At 46.1% G+C, this 26,862-nt stretch overlaps 1 protein-coding gene across 1 annotated transcript in view; it reads left to right on the forward strand.

The window, feature by feature from the left end:
* LOC119181230 (DNA-binding protein SMUBP-2) overlaps nt 1-26,862 on the forward strand; it is a 195,806-nt gene that overhangs the window by 68,869 nt on the left and 100,075 nt on the right. The window contains exons 8-11 of the mRNA XM_037432411.2: nt 7,615-7,839; nt 14,687-14,784; nt 20,393-20,575; nt 21,887-22,005. Coding sequence (XP_037288308.1) covers nt 7,615-7,839; nt 14,687-14,784; nt 20,393-20,575; nt 21,887-22,005 — 625 coding nt within the window. The remainder of the gene's footprint in view (nt 1-7,614; nt 7,840-14,686; nt 14,785-20,392; nt 20,576-21,886; nt 22,006-26,862) is intronic.

The following is a 26,862-nucleotide window of genomic DNA, read 5'->3' on the forward strand; positions in this document are numbered from 1 at the left end:
TAGGTTCCAGAACAATCTGTACCGTTCGCACAGTGGGCGTGATCTTATCGAAATGATCTACTACAGTCCGGAACCTTCTCGAAACCTGCAGGCGCGGTTTGCGCCGAGAATCGTGTGGTGTTTCGGAACGATAACAAAAACTTGTGAAATGGAACGTGGCATTGCCCCCCTCTGAAAAAAGGCATCGTCCCGATGCTTTAACTAAAGATGAAGGTACAATAATAATGCAAGAAAGTACAATGAATAAATTGCAATACAACAATAATACAAAAAACACTGTTTCAGTTTGTTAACGTGCATGAAACGGCTTGAGGCACGCGACATGGACGACTTCAGGTCGCGATCGGCATCGTTGAGAGTTCGTGATGCCATCGGGGACAACCTTGTAATCAAGTGGGCCGAGACGTCGAACCACCTTGTAGGGTCCGAAGTACCGTCGCAGAAGCTTTTCACTTAGTCCACGTCGGCGTATCGGCGTCCACACCCAAACACGTTCACCGGGCTGGTATTCCACGAAGCGTCGTCGAAGGTTGTAACGGTGGCTGTCGGTCGTTTGTTGATTCTTGATACGGAGACGCGCAAGTTGTCGGGCTTCTTCGGCGCGTTGAAGGTACTCGCTCAGATCGAGGTTTTCTTCGTCGGTGACGTTGGGTAACATGGCATCGAGCGTCGTTGCCGGGCTCCTTCCATAGACCAATTTGTATGGAGATATCTGCGTCGTCTCCTGCACCGCCGTGTTGTATGCGAAGGTCACATACGGAAGAATGGCGTCCCACGTCTTGTGTTCAACATCGACGTACATTGACAGCATGTCGGCGATCGTCTTGTTAAGCCGCTCGGTGAGGCCGTTGGTCTGTGGGTGGTACGCTGTCGTCTGGCGGTGGTTTGTTTGGCTGTATGCCTAGATCGCTTGAGTTAAGTCGGCAGTGAATGCCGTTCCTCTGTCGGTGATAAGGACCTCCGGGGCGCCGTGACGTAGGACGATATTTTCGACGAAGAACTTAGCTACCTCGGATGCACTGCCTTTTGGCAGGGCTTTTGTCTCGGCGTAGCGGGTGAGGTAGTCGGTAGCTACCACGATCCACTTGTTTCCGAAAGCCGACGTCGGGAACGGCCCCAGTAGGTCCATACCAATCTGCTGGAAAGTTTCGGCAAGGTGGATCGATTGGCTGCAGAAGTCCCGCTGGCCTTGTCGGCGGTGTCTTGCGTCGCTGACAGTCCCGGCATGTCCTCACATAACGAGTGACGTCGGTGGTAAGACGTGGCCAGTAGTACCTTTCTTGTATCCTCGCGAGCGTGCGGGAAAGACCGAGGTGCCCTGCCGTCGGATCGTCGTGCAGGGCCTGCAGGAGTTCTGGTCGCAGAGCTGAAGGCACCACAAGGAGGTACTTAGCTCGAAGCGGTGAAAAGTTTTTCTTTTGTAGAAGACCGTTTCGTAGAAAGAACGACGCAAGTGCGCGCTTGAATACCTTCGGGACTTCGGCGGTCCTGCCTTCGAGGTATTCTATTAGGGCCTTAAGTTCCGGGTCGGCCCGCTGTCGTTCAGCGAAGTCGTCGGTAGTTATCGTTCCCAAGAAGTAGTCGTCATCCGGGTCGTCGGGTAGCGGTTGGTCGACAGGCGCACGAGAGAGACAGTCGGCGTCGGAGTGTTTTTTTTGCCGGACTTGTAAATGACAGTAATGTCATATTCTTGAAGTCTCAGGCTCCATCGTGCGAGGCGACCTGAAGGGTCCTTCAAGGTGGCTAGCCAACACAAGGCGTGGTGGTCGCTCACAACTTTGAAGGGCCTGCCGTAGAAGTAGGGGCGAAATTTCGACGTAGCCCAGATGATGGCGAGGCACTCCTTTTCTGTTGTGGAATAATTTGCTTCTACTTTGGATAGCGATCGGCTGGCGTAACTAATAACCCTTTCAAGTCCGTCAGCCTTCTGCACAAGAACGGCGCCAAGACCTACGCTGCTTGCGTCAGTATGTATTTCTGTCTCGGCGAATTCGTCGAAATGGGAAAGTAAGGGAGGCGTCTGGAGGCGATGTTTAAGCTTCTGGAAAGCGTGTTCCTGTGGCGTTTCCCACTTGAACTCCACGTCGGCCTTGGTAAGGTTAGTGAGAGGATCGGCGATGCGGGCGTAGTTTTTCACGAACCGCCTATAATAGGCGCACAGGCCCAGAAATCGGCGCACGGCCTTCTTGTCAGTGGGCGGCGGGAAGTCGGCGATGGCGGCTGTTTTCCGTGGATCGGGACGAACTCCAGACTTGCTGATAACGTGTCCCAGAAACAAAAGCTCCTCATACGCAAATCTGCACTTTTCTGGCTTCAGTGTGAGTCCGGACGTCTTGATGGCTTGAAGTACAGCTTCAAGGCGCCGAAGATGCTCATCGAAACTCGAAAACACGACGACGTCGTCCAAGTACACAAGGCAAGTTTGCCACTTCAATCCTGCCAGTACTGTATCCATAACGTGTTGAAAAGTTGCAGGCGCTGAGCAAAGGCCGAAGGACATCACCTTAAACTCGAAGAGGCCGTCCGGTGTTATAAACGCCGTCTTCTCTCGGTCTCTTTCGTCTACTTCGATTTGCCAATAGCCAGTCTTGAGGTCCATTGACGAAAAGTACTTGGCGTTATGGAGCCGATCAAGTGCGTCGTCTATTCGTGGGAGAGGATACACGTCCTTTCTTGTGATTTTGTTCAGGCGGCGATAATCGACGCAGAAACGTAGGGTCCCATTCTTTTTCTTCACTAACACCACGGGGGATGCCCATGGACTCTTGGACGGCTGGATAATGTCATCCCGCAGCATTTCATCAACTTGTCTCTTCATGGCCTCACGTTCTCGCGTCGAAACCCTGTACGGACTCTGACGGAGTGGTCCGGCATTTTCTTCGGTTATGATGCGATGTTTCGTGATTGGGGTCTGCCGAATTTTCGATGATGACGAAAAGCAATCTTCGTATTGCAGGAGCAGGGCCTTGAGCTGTTCTTGCTTATCGTTCGGTAGTCTGGGATTGACGTCGAAAGCTAGAGGAGGGGCTTGGTTCCTCTGAGCAGGTTCCGCAGAATCGGCGAGGGCGAAAGCACTGGTCGCTTCGACAATTTCTTCGATGTATGCGACCGTTGTTCCTTTGTTCACATGTTTGTACTCATTGCTGAAATTCGTCAGCATAACCGTTGCTTTGCCTCCCCGCAGCTCTGCTATTCCTCTTGCGACGCAAATATTTCGGGTGACCAACAGATGCTGACTGCCTTCAACGACGCCTTCCAAGTCAGGTGATTTAGGAGCGCCGACTGAAATAATGACGCTTGAGCGAGGCGGAATGGTGACTTGTTCTTCCAGCACATTCAAGGCATGGTGTCCTGACGGCGTGCGCGGTGGTAGTGCTTCTTCTGTGGATAACGTTATCGACTTTGTTTTTAGGTTGATGACAGCACCATGGAGGCATAAGAAGTCCATGCCAAGGATGACATCTCTCGAGAAACGCTGTAGGACTACGAAGTCTGTAGGATAAATACGGCCGTTAATGGTGACTCTCGCTGTGCAGATTCCTGCAGGCGTTACAAGATGACCTCCGGTTGTGCGGATTTCAGGGCCTTTCCAAGCTGTCCTAACTTTCTTTAACTTCGCGGCGAACGACCCACTGATGACAGAATAGTCGGCTCCAGTATCGACGAGAGCGGTCACACTGTGGCCGTCAATAAGAACGTCGATGTCGCTAGTTCTCCGTCTCGCATTACAGTTAGGGCGTGGCATCGGGTCATGGCTGCGTCGGCTTGATCCGCTGCTTCCATGTTGCGTCGTCAGGCCACCTCCGGTAAGTGAGCTTTCGCCGTCAGGGCTTTGCCTGGTTGGCATTGTGTTCGGAAAGCTCCGTCGCGGCGTCGTCGTCGTCGGAGGATCTTCGGTAGTTCGTCGCACAGCAACCGCACCTCCACCGGTTGCTGCCCTTAGTTTCCCGGATACGGGCTAGGAGACCGGCCCCGCGTTGGGCCGGAGTACTGCCGGGGGTGCGGTGACATGCGGCGGCTGGGCGACGGCGAACGGGAAGGACTTCGGGGTGTCCATTGAGTTCCTGTCAGGTAGTCGGCGATGTCACGTGGCCGTTCCCCTGGCTGCGGACGTGGTGCATCGACGGCAAAGCCACGCAGTCCCATCTGTCGGTACTGGCAACGGCGGTAAGTGTGCCCGGCCTCGCCGCAGTGGTAGCACAGTGGGCGGTGGTCAGGGGTGCGCCAAACGTCGGTTTTCCTCGGCGCACTGCGATGGCCCGCTGGTGAACGGTAGGTCGTCGTTGGGGCTGGTGGCGGCGGTGGTGTCCGGCGACGGAAGTGCGACGGGGCGGCGTTTTGGCGTGGACGGGGAGGAGCGTTGTGGCTCACTGCAGGGGCGTAGCTCATAGTTTCTGGCTCAGGCAGCGGTGTTTGGGGAATTCGAAGTGATTGCCGAACTTCTTCTCGCACAATGTCGGCGATCGAATCCACTTGAGGGTGCGCCGAAGGCAACAGTTTGCGCAGCTCTTCCCGCACGATCGCTCGGATCGTTTCATGCAGGTTTTCGGAGTCACTGGTTTGAGCAGCAGCGCATTCTGTAGTCAGGCGACGATTATACTGTCTGGTGCGCATGTCAAGGGTTTTTTCGATGGTGGTCGCCTCGGATACAAATTCTTGGACGGTGTTCGGTGGATTCCTCATTAGTCCCGCGAAGAGCTCCTGTTTGACCCCTCGCATGAGGAAACGAACTTTCTTCTCCTCAGGCATGTCTGGGTAAGGGTGACGAAATAGGCGGGTCATCTCCTCTGTGAAAATTCCAACCTTCTCATTTGGTAGCTGAACCCGGGTCTCTAGTTGAGCAGCGGCCCTTTCTTTGCGAGCGACGCTCGCGAACGTTTGCAGAAATGCGCCGCAGATGACATCCCACGTTCGGAGCGTGGACTCACGATTTTCTAGCCAGGTCTTTGCGGTGTCTTCCAGGTAGAAGTACACACGACGGAGCTTTTCTTCGTTGTCCCAGTGGTTGAGGGCACACGGTCGTATGTTTCTAGCCAGGACTCCGGGTCTTCGAACGATGACCCATGAAAAATTGGTGGTTCCCTAGGTTGATGCATGACCATCGTGGGCTGGGATGCGGCGGTTGTCATTGTCGCTGCAGTCGCGGTCATGGCCTTGGTCTTCCGCGCCTTGTCTTCTAGAATCCCGTACTCCGGTGGTAGCCCTTGCTGTCGGCGGCTTGTTCGCTGCTCCTGGTTGGCGTCGGTGTCTTCTCCGCGACGTGGGCTGGGTTCACGGCTTGACGGGGGCGTCCGGTACATGAACGAAGCAGCACCTCCACCAGATGTCACGGGGTCGTGACGTGGCCGAAGACAGGAGACTTCGTGTTGGGATTTAACTGTTTATTTGGGCGAACCTGTGCCCGGTAAACGGAAAGTCCAATTACAGCAGCAGTCTCGCACAGATAGCAGTCTCGGACTGATAGCGGCGAACGGAGCGTCGGCCTTCGATCAACAACTGACAAGCGGCGAAGCGCGTCGGCATTTATACCCTTGCCGTCGAATGTTCTAGCGTTATCGCTGGCGGTGGCGTAGGTTCCAGAACAATCTGTGCCGTTCGCACAGTGGGCGTGATCTTATCGAAATGATCTACTACAGTGCGGAACCTTCTCGAAACCTGCAGGCGCGGTTTGCGCTGAGAATCGTGTGGTGTTTCGGAACGATAACAAAAACTTGTGAAATGGAACGTGGCAATATCATTTATGTATTTAAGGAACAAGATAGGCCCAACCTTGCGGCATGCTATGCATAGTGGTTTGCAAGTCGGACTTGATATTAGTATTTAAACAAACTGGCTTCAGTTACACAAATAGCTCTGTATCAGATTTAAAGTTATGCCTCTGATTGCCCAATCTGGTGACTTAGCAAAGAGAATTTCATGTTTAATCGAGTCAAATGCTTTCCTAAAGTTCAAAAAAATACCAACATTGTGCAATAGGTTCCTTATATTAGCTGATATTTTTTCTCTAATATTGAGTAAAGCACTCTCGGTAGGTTTGCTTTTCTGAAAACTATATTGATGTTCAGAGAGCAAGTTATACCTGTTAGTAGTTCACTAATCTATTGTTAATCACTTTTTCTACAATCTTCGAAAAACACGGAAGGATCAATATTGGTCTATAATTGTTGATATTACTGAAGGAGAGCCCCCCTTATGTAAAGCAGTAATTCTAGCAATTTTCATTTTGTCGGGAAATATTTCTGTAGACAAGATGGAGTTTGTTAATTTAATAAATACTTCAGAAAGATGCGTAATTTGGTGCTATAACACAGGCGATAATAGCTCAGTTGATCTATAACTCAAGCGATCTTGACGTACAGCCAGACAAGTCACCGCTGGACCACCAATGCCCTCATGGAGTGTCTAAAGAAGACCGTCACCAATATGCTGGCCGTGTACGTCTATGTTCAGCTCAAGACATGGGATGCCATCCTTCCATGTGTGACATTTGCATGCAACACGGCCGTACAATAAGCGACACAGATAATGCCATACAAGATGATATACGGACAAAGCCCGTAATGATGCTCGATGCCATGTTACCACAAGTGACCGATGAGGAAAAAATTGACATCACCACCTACCTGCAGCACGTCGAAGAAGCCTGACAGCTCACACATCAAGAATCAGCAGGTGACTAACTGCCACAATTACAATCTTTGACGATGCTTCATGTAATACCAGACTACTGGGTTTAGGTGTGGACACCTATACGACAACGTGGACTTAGTGAAAAACTCCTTCAACGATACTTTGGGCTATATAAGATGCTTCGACGTCTAGGCGCTCTAGACTACGAGGCTATCCTAGACTGCAGGTGCATGTGGTGCACCTCAAGCCGTTTTACACGCTTTATAAAACTTGTGGACCGTACTTCTTACTTTATTATTGTTTTTTTTATTGCTTGTATTCATTGTTTATTGTACATTTTTTACTTTAAGTATTCTCCTTTCATCATCTGTTAAAGTATTGGGATGATGCTTTTTTAAAGAGGAGTAATGCCGCACTCCTTTCTCAAGTTTTGTTATCGCCCCGTTGCACGTGTAGGGGCTGCCTTGCGCAAACCACGCTGATTGACTAGGAACTTTTGAATTAAAGCCTTTCGATGTGGTTACTCACACAACGCAAACATTACAGCTTCTTCTGAAACTTATGTGGCGACTAGCGATAATGCTGGAATATTCGACGGCACATGTATAAAGGCCAACATGCTTCATTGATGATTTGATAATTGACGACCGACGCACTGTGCACCGACATCAGGGTCGCATTGTTTGCTGTAATACGACCTTCATTTGTGGGGCCACAAGTTCAACCAACTAAAGTGGTTCATCTTCAAGAAACATACTTTTGTCTTCGTACGCGTCATGACTTCATGACAGTATACTATTGCACATTATTTTTGGATGCGTTCATGAAATCTCCAGGTAATTTGTGCAACTCCTATTTAGAGCTCAAAAATTGTGAAAAAAAATGTGCAAGTTGTGACTAGATATGGTATGTATCTATCCTTGCAGTTCTGTGAAGAAAAGTGCAAGTTATGTGGCTTAACATGGTATGTATCTATCCTTGCAGTTCTCGTCTGCCAAGAGCAAGGCCAATGACAAGGGATATCAGACACGTGGCAAGCTGTCGGAGCTACGCAAGGAACTCAAAGATCGTGAGCGCAGGGCCGTGGGTCGTATTCTCGCCAATGCCGACGTGGTGCTGTCTACACTGACCACAGCCTCGGACGACGGACCACTAAAGAACCTGCCCCAGGGCCACTTCCAAGTAGCCATCATTGATGAATGCTCACAGGTGGGCAACTTTACCTGCGAGCTACTGAGCATGCGTACAGTTTGCAGTTAGGACTAACCATATAGTTATGCATCACTGAAGCACTGTAGTCAAGCGCTGTTTCCACTGCCAGAAGGCATCACACATAGTACATCCGAGCTCGTCTCTGTTAGGCATGTTGAAGTGGCATTGTTGCAAAGTGTGCACATAAAATGTGTTATGTAAGGTTGTCTAGGTGTTGTATTATCTGTTTCATAAAAATTCTAAAAGATGTTTTTTTTGTTTTGTTTTTTTCAGGCACATTTTAAGGTCACATAATCATGTCACCTAAGTTGTTGTGAAAGTAGTTATAGAGACACACCTATCATAAACTGATTAAAATTTTCAACGAGCAGTGATTGCTTCAAAATTTGCAAAGAAAAACGTCCACTTTTTTATTTTAAAGCAGTCTGAAGAATTAAGCACACATAACCCTGCAAGTAGGCTTTCTAATGTCGTTGGGCACTTCTATGTTATCTGTGTGTGAACCACTCCAGGAGTGTTTTTCATCATTGCTCATGGGAATCAGTCTTTAGCATAGTTTGTACCTGAAAGCTTTTCTGCATCTTTGAGCTGCAGTAGAGATTGGCTTTATCTGCTGAATCACCTATTATTATGCAATCAAATATTAATGAGCAAGTGAAAGCAAAAGCTGTAATATTTAGTCTGCAGTTGAACTGAACAATAGCCCACCCAGTCGTGCAATTTTCATGCAATCATGCAATTTTCACTCGGCATTTTACGGTACATACTTCTAGAAGACCCATTGACTGTTGACTCCTAGGTTAATGATATTGTGGGCTATTTCTGGCATCACTTTATTACCAGACTGGCATACAATTTTTGTGCTGTTGTATTGGGGCATGCAGTCACAATATCGGCACTGGATGCTCAGGTGTGTCACATTGTATTTATGTTTTAACAACCTTTTATTAACGTCTGGCCGAAGTAAGTGCGTCCGCAGCACAGGGGAATGAAATAACCTCTCCCTCTGAATATGACACAAACTGATCTCAATGATTTATGTGTCAGCTGACCTTCGTACGACCCATTTGATTTACTCGTTTGGAAAGATCCAATAAGCACTGAGGAGCTGAAAAAAAAATGTGTATTTCGTATTCGTTTCCTCTCTTTCTCAAGTTGTGCGAGGTGCCATGTATGACTGCACACTTCTTATCTTAGTCTCTTACACGAGTCTTGTCTGTCCTTACCATTGTTCTCACTTGTGAACATCGTTGATCAAAAAGCGAATACAGTTGAGCCCCACTTTAAACAAACTTTCACTTAAAATGAACAATACCCGCGTGACTTTGAAAGTATACATTACTTCAATGGCACAAAATCGCAATTACTGTACAATGAACGTCTATAAGTGCCGCCGATCGGTTACAGAAAATGTAGTTGGCGCTATGATGAATTCACAGGAGCACCAATAAGCTATCGGCAAAGTGTCCATATATTTATATAAATCATCAAGCAACTGAATGTAATTTCCGCAGATATTAAGGAAATTAAGGAACAGAGACTAGCGGATATTGAAAATAAACTGGACGCTCTAGGCGCACTAGAAGAAAAACTTAAAGCCTGCAATGACCAGGTTTTTGCCATGAATAGCACAATTAAAACGCTTGAGCAAAGAGTTGAGGAGCTTGAGAACCGCAGCCGTCGGTCAAACTTAATTATTTATGGCCTAGAAGAAATGAAAGATGAAACAAGCGATAAACTGGGACAAGCAGTTAACAAAGGTATAATAGAAAGTGTTCTTGAGCTGGAGCCGGTTCAAATTGAAAGAATTCATAGATTAGGCAGATATGCGCCAAACAAGACACGACCAGTGATTCTGAAGCTTCTTGACTCGAGACAGAAAGGGAGTATTTTGAAGAATTGCTTCAAGCTCAAGAATACTGACCTCTCTATAGGGGAGGATTTCGCTCGCAAAACCCGTGAGACAAGGAAAAAGCTTTGGGACAGCGCCAAAACTAATCGGGAAAAAAAAAGACAAAGTCGCACTAGCATACACCAAGCTTTATATTAACAATGTCGCTTTTGTCTGGGACGACGAAAAGGGTGAAAGGGTACCAGTAGAAAAAAACGGCATAGTAAACCGCCCGAAGACGCGACAACACGCCCAATCAAAGAAATAACGTTACTAACCGTAAACGCCCGCAGTATACTAAATAAATCAGCAAGCCTTGAACAACTACTGCTTGATCAAGAGCCACACATAGTCGCCATCACGGAAACATGGTTGACGACTGATATCTCAAACGACGAATTCACTCCCCCGGAGTACGCTGTAATCCGGAAAGATCGTCCCACACGTGGTGGGGGTGTGGCCCTGCTGATAAGCAAATTGATTCCTTTTGTCGTGCTTCCTGATGTTATAGGCGCAGAGGCGGTTTTCTGTAAAATTCATTGTGATGGAATTAGCATAGTAACCGGGTGCGTTTACAGAAGCCCCTCATCAGACAACAAATGTGTTATAGCGATCCAAGATTATCTTCAAACTCATGCCCATAACTCTCGACTAATCATCATGGGTGACTTTAACCTTCCCGACATAAATTGGAACAACATGCAGTACACGTCACAGTCATCGGAGACACTTATTGATTTAATTTTAAATTTCAATCTACAACAAGTCGTGCTTGCGCCAACACGTATAAAAGATCAAACAAAAACCTTACTCGACCTTATATTGATTAGTGGCCAGTTCCCGTTAAATAAATCAGTCGTCAATGTGATTCCGGGGATATCAGATCACCGCATACCAATCTGTCAGCTCCAACTAGGATATGACATAACACCACGTTCATCAGTAACTACTGTACGAAATTTCCCTAAAGGTGATGATGCCAGCATTGTAACCTACTTAGCTCACGAATTTGAAAACTTCTCAAACCTTGGTATACATCCAACGACTGATGTAAATCATCTATGGTCGGGCTTCAAGACTATCGTTGTGTTCTGCGTTACCCACTTTGTCCCACTGAAAACAAAAAGGCAAAAAAAACATAATCCTTGGATAACCCGCGAAGTTTTACACGCAAAGCGAAAAGTTAAGAGGCTACGCCAAGCAATCAAAAAGAAGGGCAAGAATCCAGTAACCGCATCTAACCTAGCACGTGCTATTACAGACTTCAAACAAAAAGCTAGCTTCGCCAAAAGGCAATATTTTACTTCAACGCTTCCGTGTTACATAAAAAACAACCCTCAACGATTCTGGAAACATTTTCGCCCTGCCGCTGAAACAAAGATGTGTTTAAGCGATAGCGATAAAACAAACCAGGCCAATATCTTCAACGATTATTTTCAATCTGTCTTTACTGATGACAATGGCACCACTCCTGCGGCATTGCCTACAGCCCGAATTCCCATTGAACCATTAGTTATAAGCGACCCCGGGATTCTTAACCTACTTTTGAATCTAGACACGAAGAAAGCCAGTGGCCACGATGATATTGCAAATGAATTTCTTTTTCGATACGCAGAACTGTGTAGTAAATACCTCGGCATAATTTATCGCAAATCTATAGAAACAGCAAAACTGCCATCAGAATGGAAAGTAGCAAAGGTGATACCCATACACAAAACCGGAGATACCGCTGTTCCTTCTAATTTTAGACCTATATCCCTCACCAGTACGTCATGTAAGATACTAGAGCATATAATCGCTAAGCATTTAACTATTTTTCTAGAAAACAACAATCTTCTGTCCCCCCATCAACATGGCTTCCGGAAAGGTTTATCAACAATCACGCAGCTTACCGAGGTTGTCCACGACCTTGCACTCAGTATAAACAACCGTGGCCAAACTGACGTAATTCTACTTGATTTAGCAAAAGCGTTCGATCGAGTGTGTCATACTAAACTGATTTCGAAATTGCAGAACATCATTGGGGATGGGGAAATTACGAACTGGGTAAGAGACTTTCTTATAAACCAGTCACAGTTCGTGGTTTTCGAAGGAGTATCGTCGTGGACGGCCCCAGTTAAGTCAGGTGTTCCCCAAGGCTCCATCCTAGGGTCATTATTATTTCTAATTTACATAAATGATATCACTGATAACATAGACTGCAAAATTAAACTTTTCGCAGACGACTGCATTATTTATAGAGCAATTAACAGTTTGGATGACCATTTATCTTTAAATAATTCATTGAGTAAGATTGCTCACTGGTGTGAGCAGTGGCAAATGTTAATTAACCTAACAAAAACAGTTTGCATGACGGTAACCAGGAAAAAAGAACCCTCCGACTTTACCTATACAATTAACGGCGTATTTTTACAAAGAGTTACGCAGCAGAAGTATCTTGGCGTCACCTTGACTTCCGAATTGAGATGGGATGCGCACATTAACAATGTTACAGCATCGGCTTTGCGTAAACTGTTTTTTCTACGAAGGCGTTTACCCTTCGCGCCGACAGATACTAGGCTCCTAACTTACACCACATTCGTGTGACCAATCTTGGAGTACGCTAACACTGTGTGGTTCCCGCAAGGTGTTACTAATATAGCAAAAGTTGAACGGGTTCAAAGGAAGGCCATTAGGTTTATACATAATAAGTACAAACGCACCGACTCGCCCACAAACCTTTTAGAAACCTCCGGTCTACCCACGCTTGCAACAAGAGCAAAAATCGCGCGTCTCAAATTTCTACACCACATTCTGCATAACCACAGCCGGATCGATGCATCCAGGTACATATCTTTGGCAGAATCACGAACACTACGACATAAACATGCATACACTATCAAAGAATACTCTTCCAACAACGACTGTTTCAAGCAATCCTTTTTCCCCCTGTCAATCAGCGAATGGAATAGGTTAGATCCCTCCATTACTAACGCACCATCACTGGCAGAATTCACTTCAAAAATTGAGACTATACTTTAAGACAACGGCTTTCTTCAACCATGACCTCCATTATTGTTTTCCAGTAGTATTTATTTGGATGTATAAGTATACACAATGCCTTCTCTGTATAAAATTGTATTGATTCTTTTTATGCAGCAAAGATTCAGTTCGCTGCTTCCGAAGTGTGAATATTTGGAGTGCATAAATACCTATGTCTAATGTTTCTATGTAACTAGGATTATTATTACCAATTTTAAAATAACTACAGTTCTGTATGCCGCCTGTAAGAAAGTACTTAGCATTCATTGTATTCTGATACTCATGCCCTCCTGCTTTGGTCTCGTAAGAGACTGGCAGTATTGTAAATAAATAAATAAATAAATAAATAAATAAATAAATAAAAATAAAAATATAAATCTGCCATCGCAGCCCTCTAGTTGTCATTTTCCTAGGCCATTTTTTGTTACGCACCCCTCCATCCTTTGTCCCCCGCTACTCTGAGCACCCCGCATTGCCTGAGAAGGCCCGTGTTTTCACACTGCCACGAATCTTTTGACAAACGGTCCGCCGATGTGTCTCCCTTCGGTTATGATGTCATGCGTCATTGAGCATTTTTGTGCTCTTTCTTACAACACAAAGGTACCACCAATGTTTATATGAGATAGCAATATAAAATTGGTGATTTTTAAGAGAGTGGGTGACGGGTCGAGGAAAGGTTGAGGCTGTTGAAGACCGACACATTTGTGTCAAGTCACACAGGATGGCATCACATGATTCTGCTGCTTCCTCGTCTGGAACTCACAGCTTGTTTTTGTAGCCAAAAAAGGAAAAATGCATAACGCCACCTTGATTTTCATAATATAGCTGGTAAATAGAAAGCTTGCAATTGTGGTAATAAGGAGAGCAATTTGTTCTCAATGTGAAAAAAAAATATATTGCTTCTGACATGCAATGAAGGCCTCTTCGTTGCTGCTGAATTGACAGGAAATCTTGTCGCCAGCACAGTCCAAGGTTTTTTTCAAGGCACACTAAAGAGAAACAGTGACTTGTTTTGCACTCTGAGAACTCTAATGTCATATGTTTCACTATCATAACTTTAATATTAGCAGAGAAAATCAAGGTTGAAGTTCAATTTCTACATTTTGTGCCTTTATCTTCTTGCGAGGCATGAAAAATTTCCAAAGTTATGTTTCATATTTTCACAACATTGGCCTAGTGAAATTTTCTGAAACTTCCTATGCTAGGTCTATTGCACCCACAGATAACTACGTACTTAATTTTTATCGAATAAAAGCTATGTAGGACCCAGTGAACAGCTTCAAAATCTATGACGCCGCGGTGTTTCAAGCGGGAATCTCAAGGTGGCATCTCCACCTGCATTTTCTTTTCGCACATTTTCTTCCTTACCAAGCGTTGTCTTTGGGTCATAGTGGTGTTTTCAGGACTGTGAAAGTGTACTTCACAAAAAATGCAAATTGTTTTGTTGTTTAGTGTCTCTTTACAGTAGAGTACATTAAATTAAACATATTTTACAATTTATTACTACTGAAAGTCAAATCCTGCTACTATTCAAAGTTACGTCCACTTCCTTTTTTGAATGATGTTTGCACCTGCCTTCTTTCAATTTAATAAAAAATACTGTGCAAGTCAGTATGACAAGTATGCTTATTCTTTTTTATAATATTGTAACATGTACTATTCAAACGCAATTCAAAATTATTCAGTCTGAATCATCATTTGCTTTGAACCTAAAACTTGCTATTCACACAAGCCTACACTGCACTAGTGCATCTGTAGCAGTGTGTTACAAAGATGTTTGATATCGGTGGCTACCGGAATTCCAGTTTTGCAATGCAACACACGTGTTATAGATCTGTGCATAATATTCCACCAAGAAAAGTAAATTTTAGAAATATGCTCTGTTGTGAGAGACCTTCGCCGTGCAGCGGCTGAGTTATTTGTGATGTGCAGGCCCTGGAAGTTGCCTGCTGGATGGCTCTTTTTCGAGCACCCAAGTGCATTCTTGCGGGAGACCACCTACAGTTACCCCCGACCATCGTCTCTGAAGTGTGAGAGCTTGTATTTTTATCCTTCTTTGTTTCTCTACTTGGTCAATCTACAATTTGTAGGGACACTGAAGAAAAGCAAAAAGAGAACTGTAATGTCAGTAATTGCACCTTCATAGGTTTGTTTATAGAAAGAAAATTTAGGTCAAAGTTTAGTCTTTCATACCATAATCTTTGTGCTTGACGTCACAAAAATTTCAAAAGGTTCAAAAGGTGTTTTTCATAGTTTGGCCATGTATGTCGGCTTAGTGGCTTTCTGGGACGACAATTTTCTTAAATTTTACTGATTAGGGACTATGTGTGACCTTGTAGACAGTGTCAAAATCTGTGATGTCACGGTCCTTGGTGGAAGAATTTCATAATGGCATCATCACCCGCATTTTTTTTTTTTTCACATTTTCTTGCTCAGCTGAGGGAAAAACTATGGATCATCTTCCTGTAAGGAACTCTGATGGCATGCAAAGCAGCAGTGGTGCGCACAGCGTTAACCCGGTTGAAATGGGTGTTGACGCGGGTGCTCAAATAACGGTTTGGAGAGAAACTTGGTGTAGTGTTTACTCGAGTAATTGTTTGTTTGAAAGGCAGACTCGGAAGGTGGGACACGTTGAAGACGTTTGCGCTCGGCTTCCTTGGCTCGCGTCTCGTCGGTGTTACCTGCGTGCCGTCTGTATTCTCGAACACAATCTGTGCTCTTGACTCGCACCTCGTCCGTGTCGCTGCCGACGCTTGCGGGCAGCTTCCCCAACTCGCGCCTCGTCAGTGTTGACATCGCCATTCGCGAACACGATCGGCTTCTCCCACCCTTGCAACGCCAGGGACAGCCGGGAAAGGTGCACGCACATTAGAGAGAAGCACGTCACGACAGCATCTCGCCCGTCGGCGCAATCGCGTCGCAAGCGGGTACGTGCTGTCCACATTGTCGGTGCCTTGAAATTCTCGAGGCGTGCGCACCCACCCGTTCGCGGCTTCTTGCGGACAGATGGAGAAAGGTGGCACGAGTGAGATGATGCCCGCCTGAGGAGAAAGCTCGTGCATTGCGAGCGGTGGAGAGGGTGAAGCGAGAGAGAGCTGACACGTGGCAAGCGCACGGCAGGTAAGGGAGAGAGACATTACTTCGCACTGCAAGGAGGGCGTGAGCTATTTGGCGCCACTCCAACACCTGCAGTGAGGGGAGTGGTGCGGAAAGAGGGACAGCGTTACACAGGCTAGTCAAAGAGGTACTTCACATCTAAAAACAGCACAAAATTTACACGGGACACACCAGAGGAAGAAAGCACACTAACAGGGCTGGCTCGCAACTGAAGTTAGACATGAGGGCACACCTGGACAGTAAAGAAGATAGAAAGAAAATGACATGATATTGTACCCCTATCTCTCATCAAAATGCATAACTGCCGGACGCCACAAACACTTGCTCGACGTATCAGCTACAGTTTAAAAAAACCTAATTATTTTAAGGAAATAATCACAGATGGCATGCTCACACAGTCTTGATATGCTCTATTTCTGTTCCTTCAGTTGGTTCTCCATTTCTATTATTCTTGTCTCTTGCTGTTACAGTCAAACCTGCTTATAACGAACCTCCATATAATGAATTTTTTGTTGTAACGAAGTTTTTCTATTCCCCGCCTTTGCTCCATAAAAGCACATGTATTTGCGACCTCTATGTAACAAAGTAATAGCTACAGACAACCTTAATATAACGAATTTTCCCCAAGGACAATCTCGGAATTTTGCTCCGCATTTGGGCATTTTGGTATGAGCATGCATCTTCCGTGTCAGCCCTGCCGCTGATAAAGCTCGAAGTGGCAGCGGCACGCACGGCGCATCAGGCAGAAGCGTGCGCTCGTTATTATTGCGCAAGGCAGGCAGGCGAGCCTGCACCTCGTGAAACGGCATTGCCGCCGTTCTCGCCGCCGCGGGCGCATGCGTGGGTGTGCCCCCCCCCCCCCCCACTTCTCCATACTAAAATAAAAAGAAAGAAGAAAGAGTCTACTTTTGCACATTGGCTGTGCCACCCTTTTAGTTAGCATCACCTATGTGGGGCTGTGCTGCATATTGAGGGCGCTTTACCGATCATTCGATATCTGTGTATGTTGGTGGCGTTTGCTCTTTTTTGAAGTCTCATCGAGACTTGAATCACTTCATCTGCGAAACTTCAAGTCTCGACATCCCAGGCGGTAGTTTTCTGGTGACCATGGACGTCTGCTCACTGTACACCAACATACCCTACCATGACGGAATAGCGGCTATGGTTTCTGAATATGTAAAAACTGACTCATCAGCGAGTGTAAGTGGCGAGGTACTGTTTACACTTCTTGAACTTGTACTAAATTATAACCATTTTGAGTTCAATGGCAAGCATTTCCTTCAGGTCAGTGGCACTGCAATGGGCACGAAAATGGCCCCAAACTTCGCGAGCACCTTTATGGCTTCACTTGAAATCCCATTCATTGAGCGACGCACCTTGAAGCCTTTCTACTACAGAAGATACTTAGACGATATTTTTATGATATGGAACCACGATGAGGGAAGTCTTTTCCGCTTCATAGAGGATTTTAACAAGTGCCACCCGTCAATTGAATTCACGCACAAAATTTCCAAAACTAGCATTAACTTCTTGGACGTCACTGTCACGGTCAAAAATGACCGCTTGTCAACAAACCTTTACAAAAAGCCTACAGACCATCAAATGTACCTGCCTTTCAACAGCAGCCACCCAAAGCATTGCAAAATGGGTATTCCATATTCTCAGGCCTACTGGTACCGAAGAATATGCACCGATGTGCGGGAATTTGACAGACACGCAGAACACCTAAAGCATTCTTTATTGAAACAAAATTATCCGGAAGACATTATTGACGATGCCATACAACGTGCTCGCAACGTAAACAGGAATGATATAATTAAGGGACCAAACAAAGTATCTATAACGACTTCCCAAACGAACCTTGTACTAACTTACTCCTCATCAGCGCCACGAATCAACAACATACTTTCCCGCCATTTCAATATAATCAGGCAAAGCAAACGACTAACTTCTATTTTTGCAAAGCCACCTCACGTGGTGTACCGCAGGGATAAAACACTGAAGGACATTCTTGTCAGAGCAAAAACAAACACCCCCAAAATTCAATCAGGGTGCCATCCCTGCGGAAAAGCTTGATGCAAGGTATGCCCACAGATGGTCACAACACGTGAATCCAAAGCGAACTTCTCGGATTTCAAATTCTGCATAACTGAAAGCCTTAATTGTGACTCCAGTAACGTAATATACATGCTGCATTGCAACATCTGCGGACAAGAATATATCGGCCAAACAGACACGCCATTTCGGCTGCGGTTCAATAATCACCGGTACCACGCCACTTCACTGCCGAAGCTACCTTTATCTAGACATCTGCGCCTGCCAAACCACAGTTTTGAAAATATCAGCGTAACTCTTTTGCAGTCCAGTTTTTCAAACAGACGCGAGCGTGAACAGCGTGAGGCATATTTTATTTTCAAATTTCGAACATTAGTAGCCGGCATCAACGAGAACCGCGGAAGACTTTGCTGCCTCCGAGAAATAAGCCAGGAGGAAATTGGTGACAAAGATTGATAGCTGGAGACCATGCTTGTTTTTTCTGACTGACTCGTACGTGTACACTGTCCTTTCTTGTTTTTTTTTTTTTCTCTTCTTTTTTTTTCTTTTTCACATGCACATACAAAGTGGTTCTGTTCGCCTACCACTTGATGACCATTGAGGGGAAACGGACGAAGATGAAAGAGAGCCGACCGACCCATTGAGGGGAAACCCTTTCCTTATGCACGCCATCACGGACCGCTCCCGCCACCGCGGCGACAATCTTGGGTGGCCCGACACACGCCGAGAACTGACCGGCACGGGATTAGAACCGGATGTGGACGTGCACAGACATGTGGTTTTGTTCTCAGTGTTGACAGTGGTTCTTCCTCTTTTTTACTTTCTTTTTTTCTTTTTGTTCTTTTACTCTTTTCGTCTTTTTTCTTCTCTATTTTTTCTTTTTTTTTCTTTTCGTTCTTTTTTTCGTTCTTTCTCACTCTCGCAAACATCTTCCAAGGCGAGAGGGACCCGGCAGCAACGAAGTTTGGAAGTTCATGTTAGTACAACTCATCTCCTGATGAAGGGAGGACCCCTCCCAAAACTGTTGGGAAATAAATATATTTATCCTTGTTGACAACGCTCCCGTTGTGCCATATCCCATACCTTCAAGAACACTAACTGGCCCATTGAATATATATATATATATATATATATATTCACGTATCTATGTATTAGAAAACTCAAGAAAGCAAAAAAAGCGGCCTGCGCTTGGCGCCTAGTTCGTCACGATGCGCCAACGATGCGCCGGCGCGCGCTTAATCTTTGGCGGAGAGAATCGTGTGCCTTCATCTTTGACCGGAACGATTGCGTTTACTTGCTGGACGCACAAAGATCACCTCGCTTGCTGACCAGGCACCGGAAAGAGTGCACCTTTCACCATTAGCAGATTAGTTTTGGCAACACTCGTGCACGTTTAGTGCAATGCAATGAACATGATAGCAAGAAATTGTGATGTTATAAGAAGTAAGGCTGGCAGCCAACTATTTTGAATCCGATATCGTGGAACTAGCTCTTACAAATGCTGGTGTGAGCAAATACGGCCGCTCCAGAGTGAAGTGCTCTTTTCACACAGTCTCTTCGCGTTTACAGCGCACTGATAATCGCCGAGGTAGCAAGCGTGCCAGTGATCACGACCGCTCTTAAAATGCAAGTTCATTATTGCTACTCGAGCGATCTCCTCCCCCCCTCTCCGCGTTATTTCATGCTCATTCAAGACGAGTGGCTTACTTTCTGTTCGAACGGCAGTTCTAACACACGGGTTATGTTATCTGATTCACTTTCCAGGCAACAGGGATGGGCCGACTCATTTGATTTCTGCTTCGGCAGAGCTCGTGTGTTTTTGCCCGCTCGTGAAAATTAGACCCGCTCGTGAAAGTTACCTTCTGAACATGCTCTAAATATTGCTGTGTTTGCAGCTTTTAGCATCGATTTTTTGATGCCATGGTCATGGTTCAGTATAACCTAAGCCATTTAAATACTAGCTAAAAGACTGAACTCCTAATTTTGAAGGTAAGAGAAGACAGCAGTAAGACTGGTCCTTTACAAAAAATAAAATTTGTGAGTAGAGGGGAAGAGCAGATGAACAGTGCAGTAGCAGGCTTCGCAGAAGATTTTTTTCGAGGGTCTAGAATGGACCAATGAGGCAACCTTTTTTCTTGCAGGGCTCAGGGTGTCTGGGGTTGTTGCGAATTGCACAAGACTGGCAGTGTGTTTGAGTTACTTTTGAAATGTTGCCTAACATGAGGGACGAGCTTATGTACACAGTCACGTTTTCCTCACTTTATGCTTCTGTGTAGAAACCAACCAACAAGTACTCACCGAATTCGCAACAGTGATAAACTTGGCAAATATGTAAACTGGGCAACTTGGTTGAACTTTGTCATCTTTATTTGTGTAATCACCCAACAATTATCATCTTCAAGATATGTGTTGTGGAAGTTGTGATGTTTGCTTGGCTAAACTGTGGCTGATGGACGATGTGCGCAGCGCGGCCAAAGGAGGCCTGGAGGTGACGCTGATGGAGCGTGCTATGCGCCTGCACGGCGAGGCTGTCGTTCGTATGCTGCTGACACAGTACCGCATGCACGAGCTCATCATGCGCTGGTCGTCTGACCGCCTCTATGGTGGACGGCTGCTGGCACATCCCTCGATTGCGGCACATTTGCTCAGGTTTGTTGCTATCTGGTGGTTTGCGTGTGCTTGTCAGCTCTCCCAAATATTTTGCAAGACTGACTTATTCTCATTCATTCTATCAATTTTCAAATGCATGGTCGAGTTTTAGGCGAAATAAGTTCTGTTCACGAAAAGGTTTTGCGTGCTGGTTTTCTCACCGGTGCAGATTACAGTAGACTCGCGATAATTCAGACTCTGCTAGTTGACACTCTCAGTTAATTCAAACAAAAGTCAATTTTTAGGTTTGCCCTCTATTCTTTCAGTGCCTTTTAATTCAAATTCAAAAGCCTCTTAATTTAAACTCCGTGATTCTTAATTTAAACTCCGTCATTCTGTTAATTCATACTTTTTGCAGTTTCACACCAGAAAATGTCTGCAGGTTTCCCACAACTATTTAATTATTTGTATGCTTATATTATCCTGACCGTCTAAAAATAAAAAATAAGTGCCTCAGGCCTTCAAGGAAGAAGGCTTTGCTAGTATAGAAATATTTGAAACGAAGCACATGCAGGGTAAACCATGATGCTTCTCAACCGATATAGAGAGGTTTGTGCTAATGGCACATGCAGCAAAAAAGCAGTTGGCAATTCACGATTTTTTTAAAAGGTCTGATTAGTAATAAATAGCCTATGTTAGGGTTCAAAAATGCCGAAAACTTTTTTTAATGTCATGAAGTCAATGCTTAACCATAATGTTGGGTGTCACCTCACCGAGAGTTATATATCTGAGAACTTCTGATAATTCAAGCTTCTGGATAATTCAAACAAAATTCAGAGGTCCCTTCGAATTTGAATTAATGAAAGTTGACTGTATTCAAAAAGGCACTAATGTTTGCAGCTGTGATATAGGCCTAGTCAGGAAACAGTTACATCTCTTTCCTTTTGCCTGATATCTGTGGCATGTAACTGTAACATGCCAGAATAAAGATTATTATCATATTATTATACAGATTCAGTATTCAGGATTGCACTGTTCTATGGGAAGACCAGTCTGCTGTGTGTGCTTGGAGGAGACACTGGGAACTCTCAATCCTTCAGCGACAAAGCTCTGTGTTTAGTTGTTTATGATGACGAATGTGAATATCTGTGACGCTTTGCCCAATGTTTATTCCCGCTCATTTAATCTATGTTTAATACTTGAACTGATGACCTTGCATGTGCTGCACTGTGTACTTATATGTGTGGAAACATAGCTCAACTTTTGACTGTTCGTACACCAAAAGCTTTTTTTCTTATTTTGAGCATAATTCATGCATCGGATCTCGGCCACGTCGTCTTGTGATAAATTGCAAAAACATGTTCCCTCTAGGGATCTTCCTGGAGTGGAAGACAACGATGACACTGCACTGCCACTTCTTCTCATCGACACGGCTGGTTGCGGAATGGTCGAACTGGACACTCCGGACGACGAGTCCAAGGGAAACGAAGGTAGTAGGCACACTTACCATTTCATTACCTTGCTGTTCAGTTGTGATGAGTCAAACAAGCAAGCTAAGACAAAAATATCCATCCAGTATACAGTACACAACAATGTCTTGAAATGTTCTACCTTGTTCTAGCTCACTTCGCACTCGGCTCAGCATGCCTCGTGCACATGTGCGGAAGCGCGAAAATGGCTGTCAATTTGTGCGAAACGAATCACCAAATATTGAAGTTCGTGAGGCCACGCAAACCCATCGGTGCAACAAAACGATTTTTGACCCTGGCCGCCGATTCTTCGAACACCGCCGCGCGCATCGATTCAGGCGGTCATGCTGTGACTTCTGCGCGCGCAGGCACTCTCTTGAAGTTTTCTACGTGCGAGTTTCGCGGACCTTCCAAGCAAGCTACCCAACCTGCCTCCTTCCCGTGTGTTTTGGTTTTCAAGGTCACCCTCCCGCCGCATCCTCCCCTCTCTTTATCGCAACTCCTTGCCCTTTTCTCTCAAATCTGTTCTCCTCTCTTGATCACAACCCCTTAGCCCGTCTCCACCGCGTCACGACGCCCGCCATGCTGGCTCGAATCAGTTTCGTTTTTTGACTGGAAACGGCCCCAGAGCTGCTCCACGTGTTCTGGCATGTGTGTCGCGTGTGCGCGTCTTGCTCGCTCTTGGTGTGCGTGTGTGGTCATGATGGCCGACTGAAGGACTAGCACGCTTTTTCCTGCCGCTCAACAAAACGTCAAAAGTGTGACCGCTTAGCTTGAGCATAATCCGCGCGTTAGGTGCCGCGTTGCGAAGCGCTTGCTCATAGCTGTTGACTACCTGGCAGCCAGCTTGTCGCTTCGGGCATGGCGGCATTCAGCTGCAGAGATACAGTAAAAGCTCGGTAATTCGGATTTCACGGGACCGGAAAAACTGTTCGAATTAACCGAATGCCGAATTAACGAATGAACAGGGAAAACAACATTTAAAATCAAGCTGCAGAAGCATACCTTTATTTGTTGAAGTATTTTGTAATTGTCGTCTGCGTTTTCGCGCAGATTCCGGCTGACATCACAATTTTTCTTAACTGTTCCAAATGGCCAACAGCACGCAAGCTGTCGGGAGTGTTTAGGCAAGCGTCCTCTAATATTAACAGCGCCTCCGAGACTTCCCGTGAGGTGCGATGAGGTCGCGGCTGTATCTCCTCGCATGATTCTTCGTCGGAATCGTGGTCTTCATGGGCGCCCGTGACATCATTAATAATTTCTTGATCGGTCAGGAGACCACTTGTGGCGACACCATGATTAATCGCGATGTAGTCCTGAAAGGTCACATCTGTGGGAAGGACAGCATCGAAAGTCGGGCAGTCATCGTCGGTGGACTCGGCTGACACCTCCTCGATGCCATCGTCAGCTACTGCTGCATGCTCGGGCCTCACAAAACCGCTGTGCCGAAAACAGTTGGCGGTTACTTGTGGCGGAGTGTTTTTCCACACATGGGCGATGATGTGCACTGCGCCGAGTAAGTCCACTTGATACAACTTTCCAGCTTCTGAGCATAGGATCATTCGCTCTAGCAGGTGCTTGCGGTACTTCGACTTCACGTAGTGAATGATACCCTGGTCCATCGGCTGAAGAGCAGGCGTAGTGTTGGGCGGCAAAAAACTATTTTGATGCTCTTCAGTTCGACTGTACAGTTATGGGCACTGCAGTTGTCAACAACCATAATTATCTTGCGGTCCTTCGACGTGAAGTGCTGGTCCAACTGCTGCAGCCAGCCGCGAAAAATGTCCAATGTCATCCATGCCTTCCTGTTCGCTGTGTACTTGACAAGAAGGCTTTTGACGTTCTTAAAACAACGTGGCTTAAGCGCCTTCTTGACGAGAAGTAGTGGCAAGCACTCCGTGCCAGTCATATTCGCGGCAAGAAGCACAGTTATCCTTTGCTTGCACTTCTTGCCACCAATGCACGCGTCCCCTTTGAAAGTCACCGTCTTGTCGGGCAGAGCTCTGAAAAATAGAGCAGTTTCATCTGCATTGAACACGTCACGTGGTTCATATGCGGCGATGTGCTCCAGCAGCTTCACATTTCTCCACTCGGTGGTCACGCTTTCGTCAACACTGGCCTTTTCGCCGCACACACTTCTGAAGACAAGTTCGTGTCTCTCTCGAAACCTCGCAAACCACCCTTCTGACGCTTTGAAGGATTCAATGTTCATCATTGCAGCGTACTTCTCACCTTGCGCCATGATGAAAGGTCCGCTCAAAGGCAGATGCGCGTTGCGACAGTCAGTAATCCACCGGAGCAAAGCTTCTTCGAGCTGGGGATGAGCTGCGGTTCGCAACCGCTTTCTAGAGGCATGAAACTTCTCGCTTTCGAAGGCTTGTCGAATCTGTTGTTCATTTTTCACGTACGTTCCCAACGTGCTCTGCTTCACGTTGTACTTGGTCATAACCTGCTGTCGCGATTCGCCGTTCTTCAGTGCTTCCAAAATTTCCACTTTAGTCGCCAAGTTCTTCGCGTCGTAGTTCTGCTGCTTTTTCGGCGTTGCCATCACTGTAGCGCACGATGGTGGTGGCATGCAAATACGGTCACAATGGAAGAAAAAGAGAACTCCGCAAGAAGAGATGGTTCCGACACGACAACACAAGGGAAAATGGCGTCGGAGGCGCTGAGTGGAGAAGGAAGAAGACGCCGACGTTCGGTGACGCAGCGATCGTCCCCACTAGTTGATGATGATGGCGATGCCACTCAGGTTTCGGTTTCACTCCAGTGGTGCCAGCGCTGCTTTATCACACTTTTGTGTAACAGCAGCCGTCAGCATTTGTCCGAATTAAGCGGTGCGGAGCCGAATTCCGACGAAATAACGAAGGTTTGGTCCCATAGATTAACATGCACTTTGGCCGGGACCAATAGAGCCGTCCGAATTATCCGAATTTCTGAATTAACGAGTGTCGAATAAACGAGCTTTTACTGTAGTTAATATTTCGTGGACGGCGGTGACAGCTACATGCGCGCGAAACTGTTTTTGCGAGGCCGACTTCGTCGACGTCGAGCCCGATGCCGAGCCTGAAGGTTTCGAACTGCGGCGGCAATTTGTGTAGCGCGTCGTCGACTCCTTGGAGAGCGGGTGGGACATCTGTTGCGATGGTTTAATTACGGCCTATGATGATGCTGACATTGGGGAACCGTGCACAGATTAGGGCGTTGTGAATGAAGTACTTGGTGAGAGCGATACGGAGGAACCTGATTGCGAGAACGATGAAACTTTGGAGCCAGTGCCTCATGCAGCTTATGCCACGGGCCTCGGCGAACGAGCAGCCTGCCAATTTAAATGAACTCGAGACCGCCCTTATCGCTTCTGCTCTTCGAAACACGTGCATCACAGACTTTTTGGGGCTAAATGTTTGTGTTTTCACTCGCAATTTTTTTTAAAGAGTTGTTTCATTTACATACTACGAACTCGAGATACAGTGAATAAATGCCGCGTCATGCTCAGGTTCGTTATAAGCGGGCTCGACTGTATTTGCACAGCGAAAGACTACAAGTAGTTACGACGTAACTACTCGTAGCGCTCTTTCTGTCTTTGTCTCTTCTGTAGTTATGTATTCTTTGTCTTCTGTAGTTCACTACTCGTAGTCTTGCGCTGTGCAAATATGTTGATTTCCCAAGCATCTGTCTTATCTTGGTGTCGCACTTGCTGTATGACACACTCTTCACATTCACAGCAAGCATGCTGAGCTCTTTAGTAGGACAGGGCTTCTCCAAGGCAGCTTGCCACATCTTACGCAAGACGTTGAACGTAGACACGTTCAGCCCACAACGTATTCATTCACTTGCTACAAACTCCTGGTCCCAATTCTGCGCTGAGTAATGATCCCATAGAGATTTCTAAAATTTGATCGTTCAGTTTCCATGGGTAGTACATGGATTTGCCTTGTTTTCGTGATTGTGGGCTGCAAACGCATTTGCGGCTTCATTTATTGCAGTGTTTTGGTTTTGTTTCGAATAAAAGAACAAACCATTTTGAACTTCATTACCCAATTTGATTTGGTGAGCCTAAAAGATTAAGGTGGTGAAAAGTAACTGATAACCTAATGCTGATTATTGTTTCATAGCATAGCAGCTTCAGGCCACATAAAGCCAAACGGAGCCGAAAGTATTAAAATTAGGCGAATCCATGTACTACGCATAATTCCCATGCTCGCTGAAGCACCAGGTGTTGCAGCTTTCATAGACATTAGTGCCAGAGTTCCCGCTAGTGTATATATAGGAAACTCTGTAAATGATCCCGCTCACGCATTCGTTCGAGAACTTACCCACAGAGCTGCCCAGCATGGCAGGCCGAAAGTACAGATCATGTGGCCCTTCCTAAGACATATCAACATACTACACCAGAGCTAGACACATCATGCACCCGCCACCATCGTTGTTTTCACGAGAAGAAGAGGTGGCACTCAACCAAATCCAAATGCATACCTACCCCAACCTCCTCTTCATGCATAAGTTCTACCCCGACCAGTATGCAGACTTTTGCTCGGGCAGCTCCTCAACGATATTTCATGTCACGAGGGAGTGGCCTGCAAAACTATTTTCTCCCTTGCCATTTCTCCCCTGCCATCTGCACCAAAGAACTGTGGGATGACGCCCTCTGCAATGGGCCTCCCGAGGTCCACCAGGCTTTGGTTCAGCAGGTCGGCGAGACCATCATAGGGAACCTGTACTAGGGTTCCCAACCACATGCTTTGTTTTTATATGTACGTATTTCATCAAATGTCTTTTTTTCTCTCCGTCTACAGCCGAGGCAATTATCTGCTGCTGAAATCCCGTATCATTCACACTGCTTGACTATTGTGGCACCTATGTGGGTGTAGATGTTTGTGA

Source organism: Rhipicephalus microplus, unplaced genomic scaffold (assembly GCF_043290135.1).
Source record: "Rhipicephalus microplus isolate Deutch F79 unplaced genomic scaffold, USDA_Rmic scaffold_14, whole genome shotgun sequence".
Classification (NCBI taxonomy): Eukaryota; Metazoa; Arthropoda; class Arachnida; order Ixodida; family Ixodidae; genus Rhipicephalus; species Rhipicephalus microplus.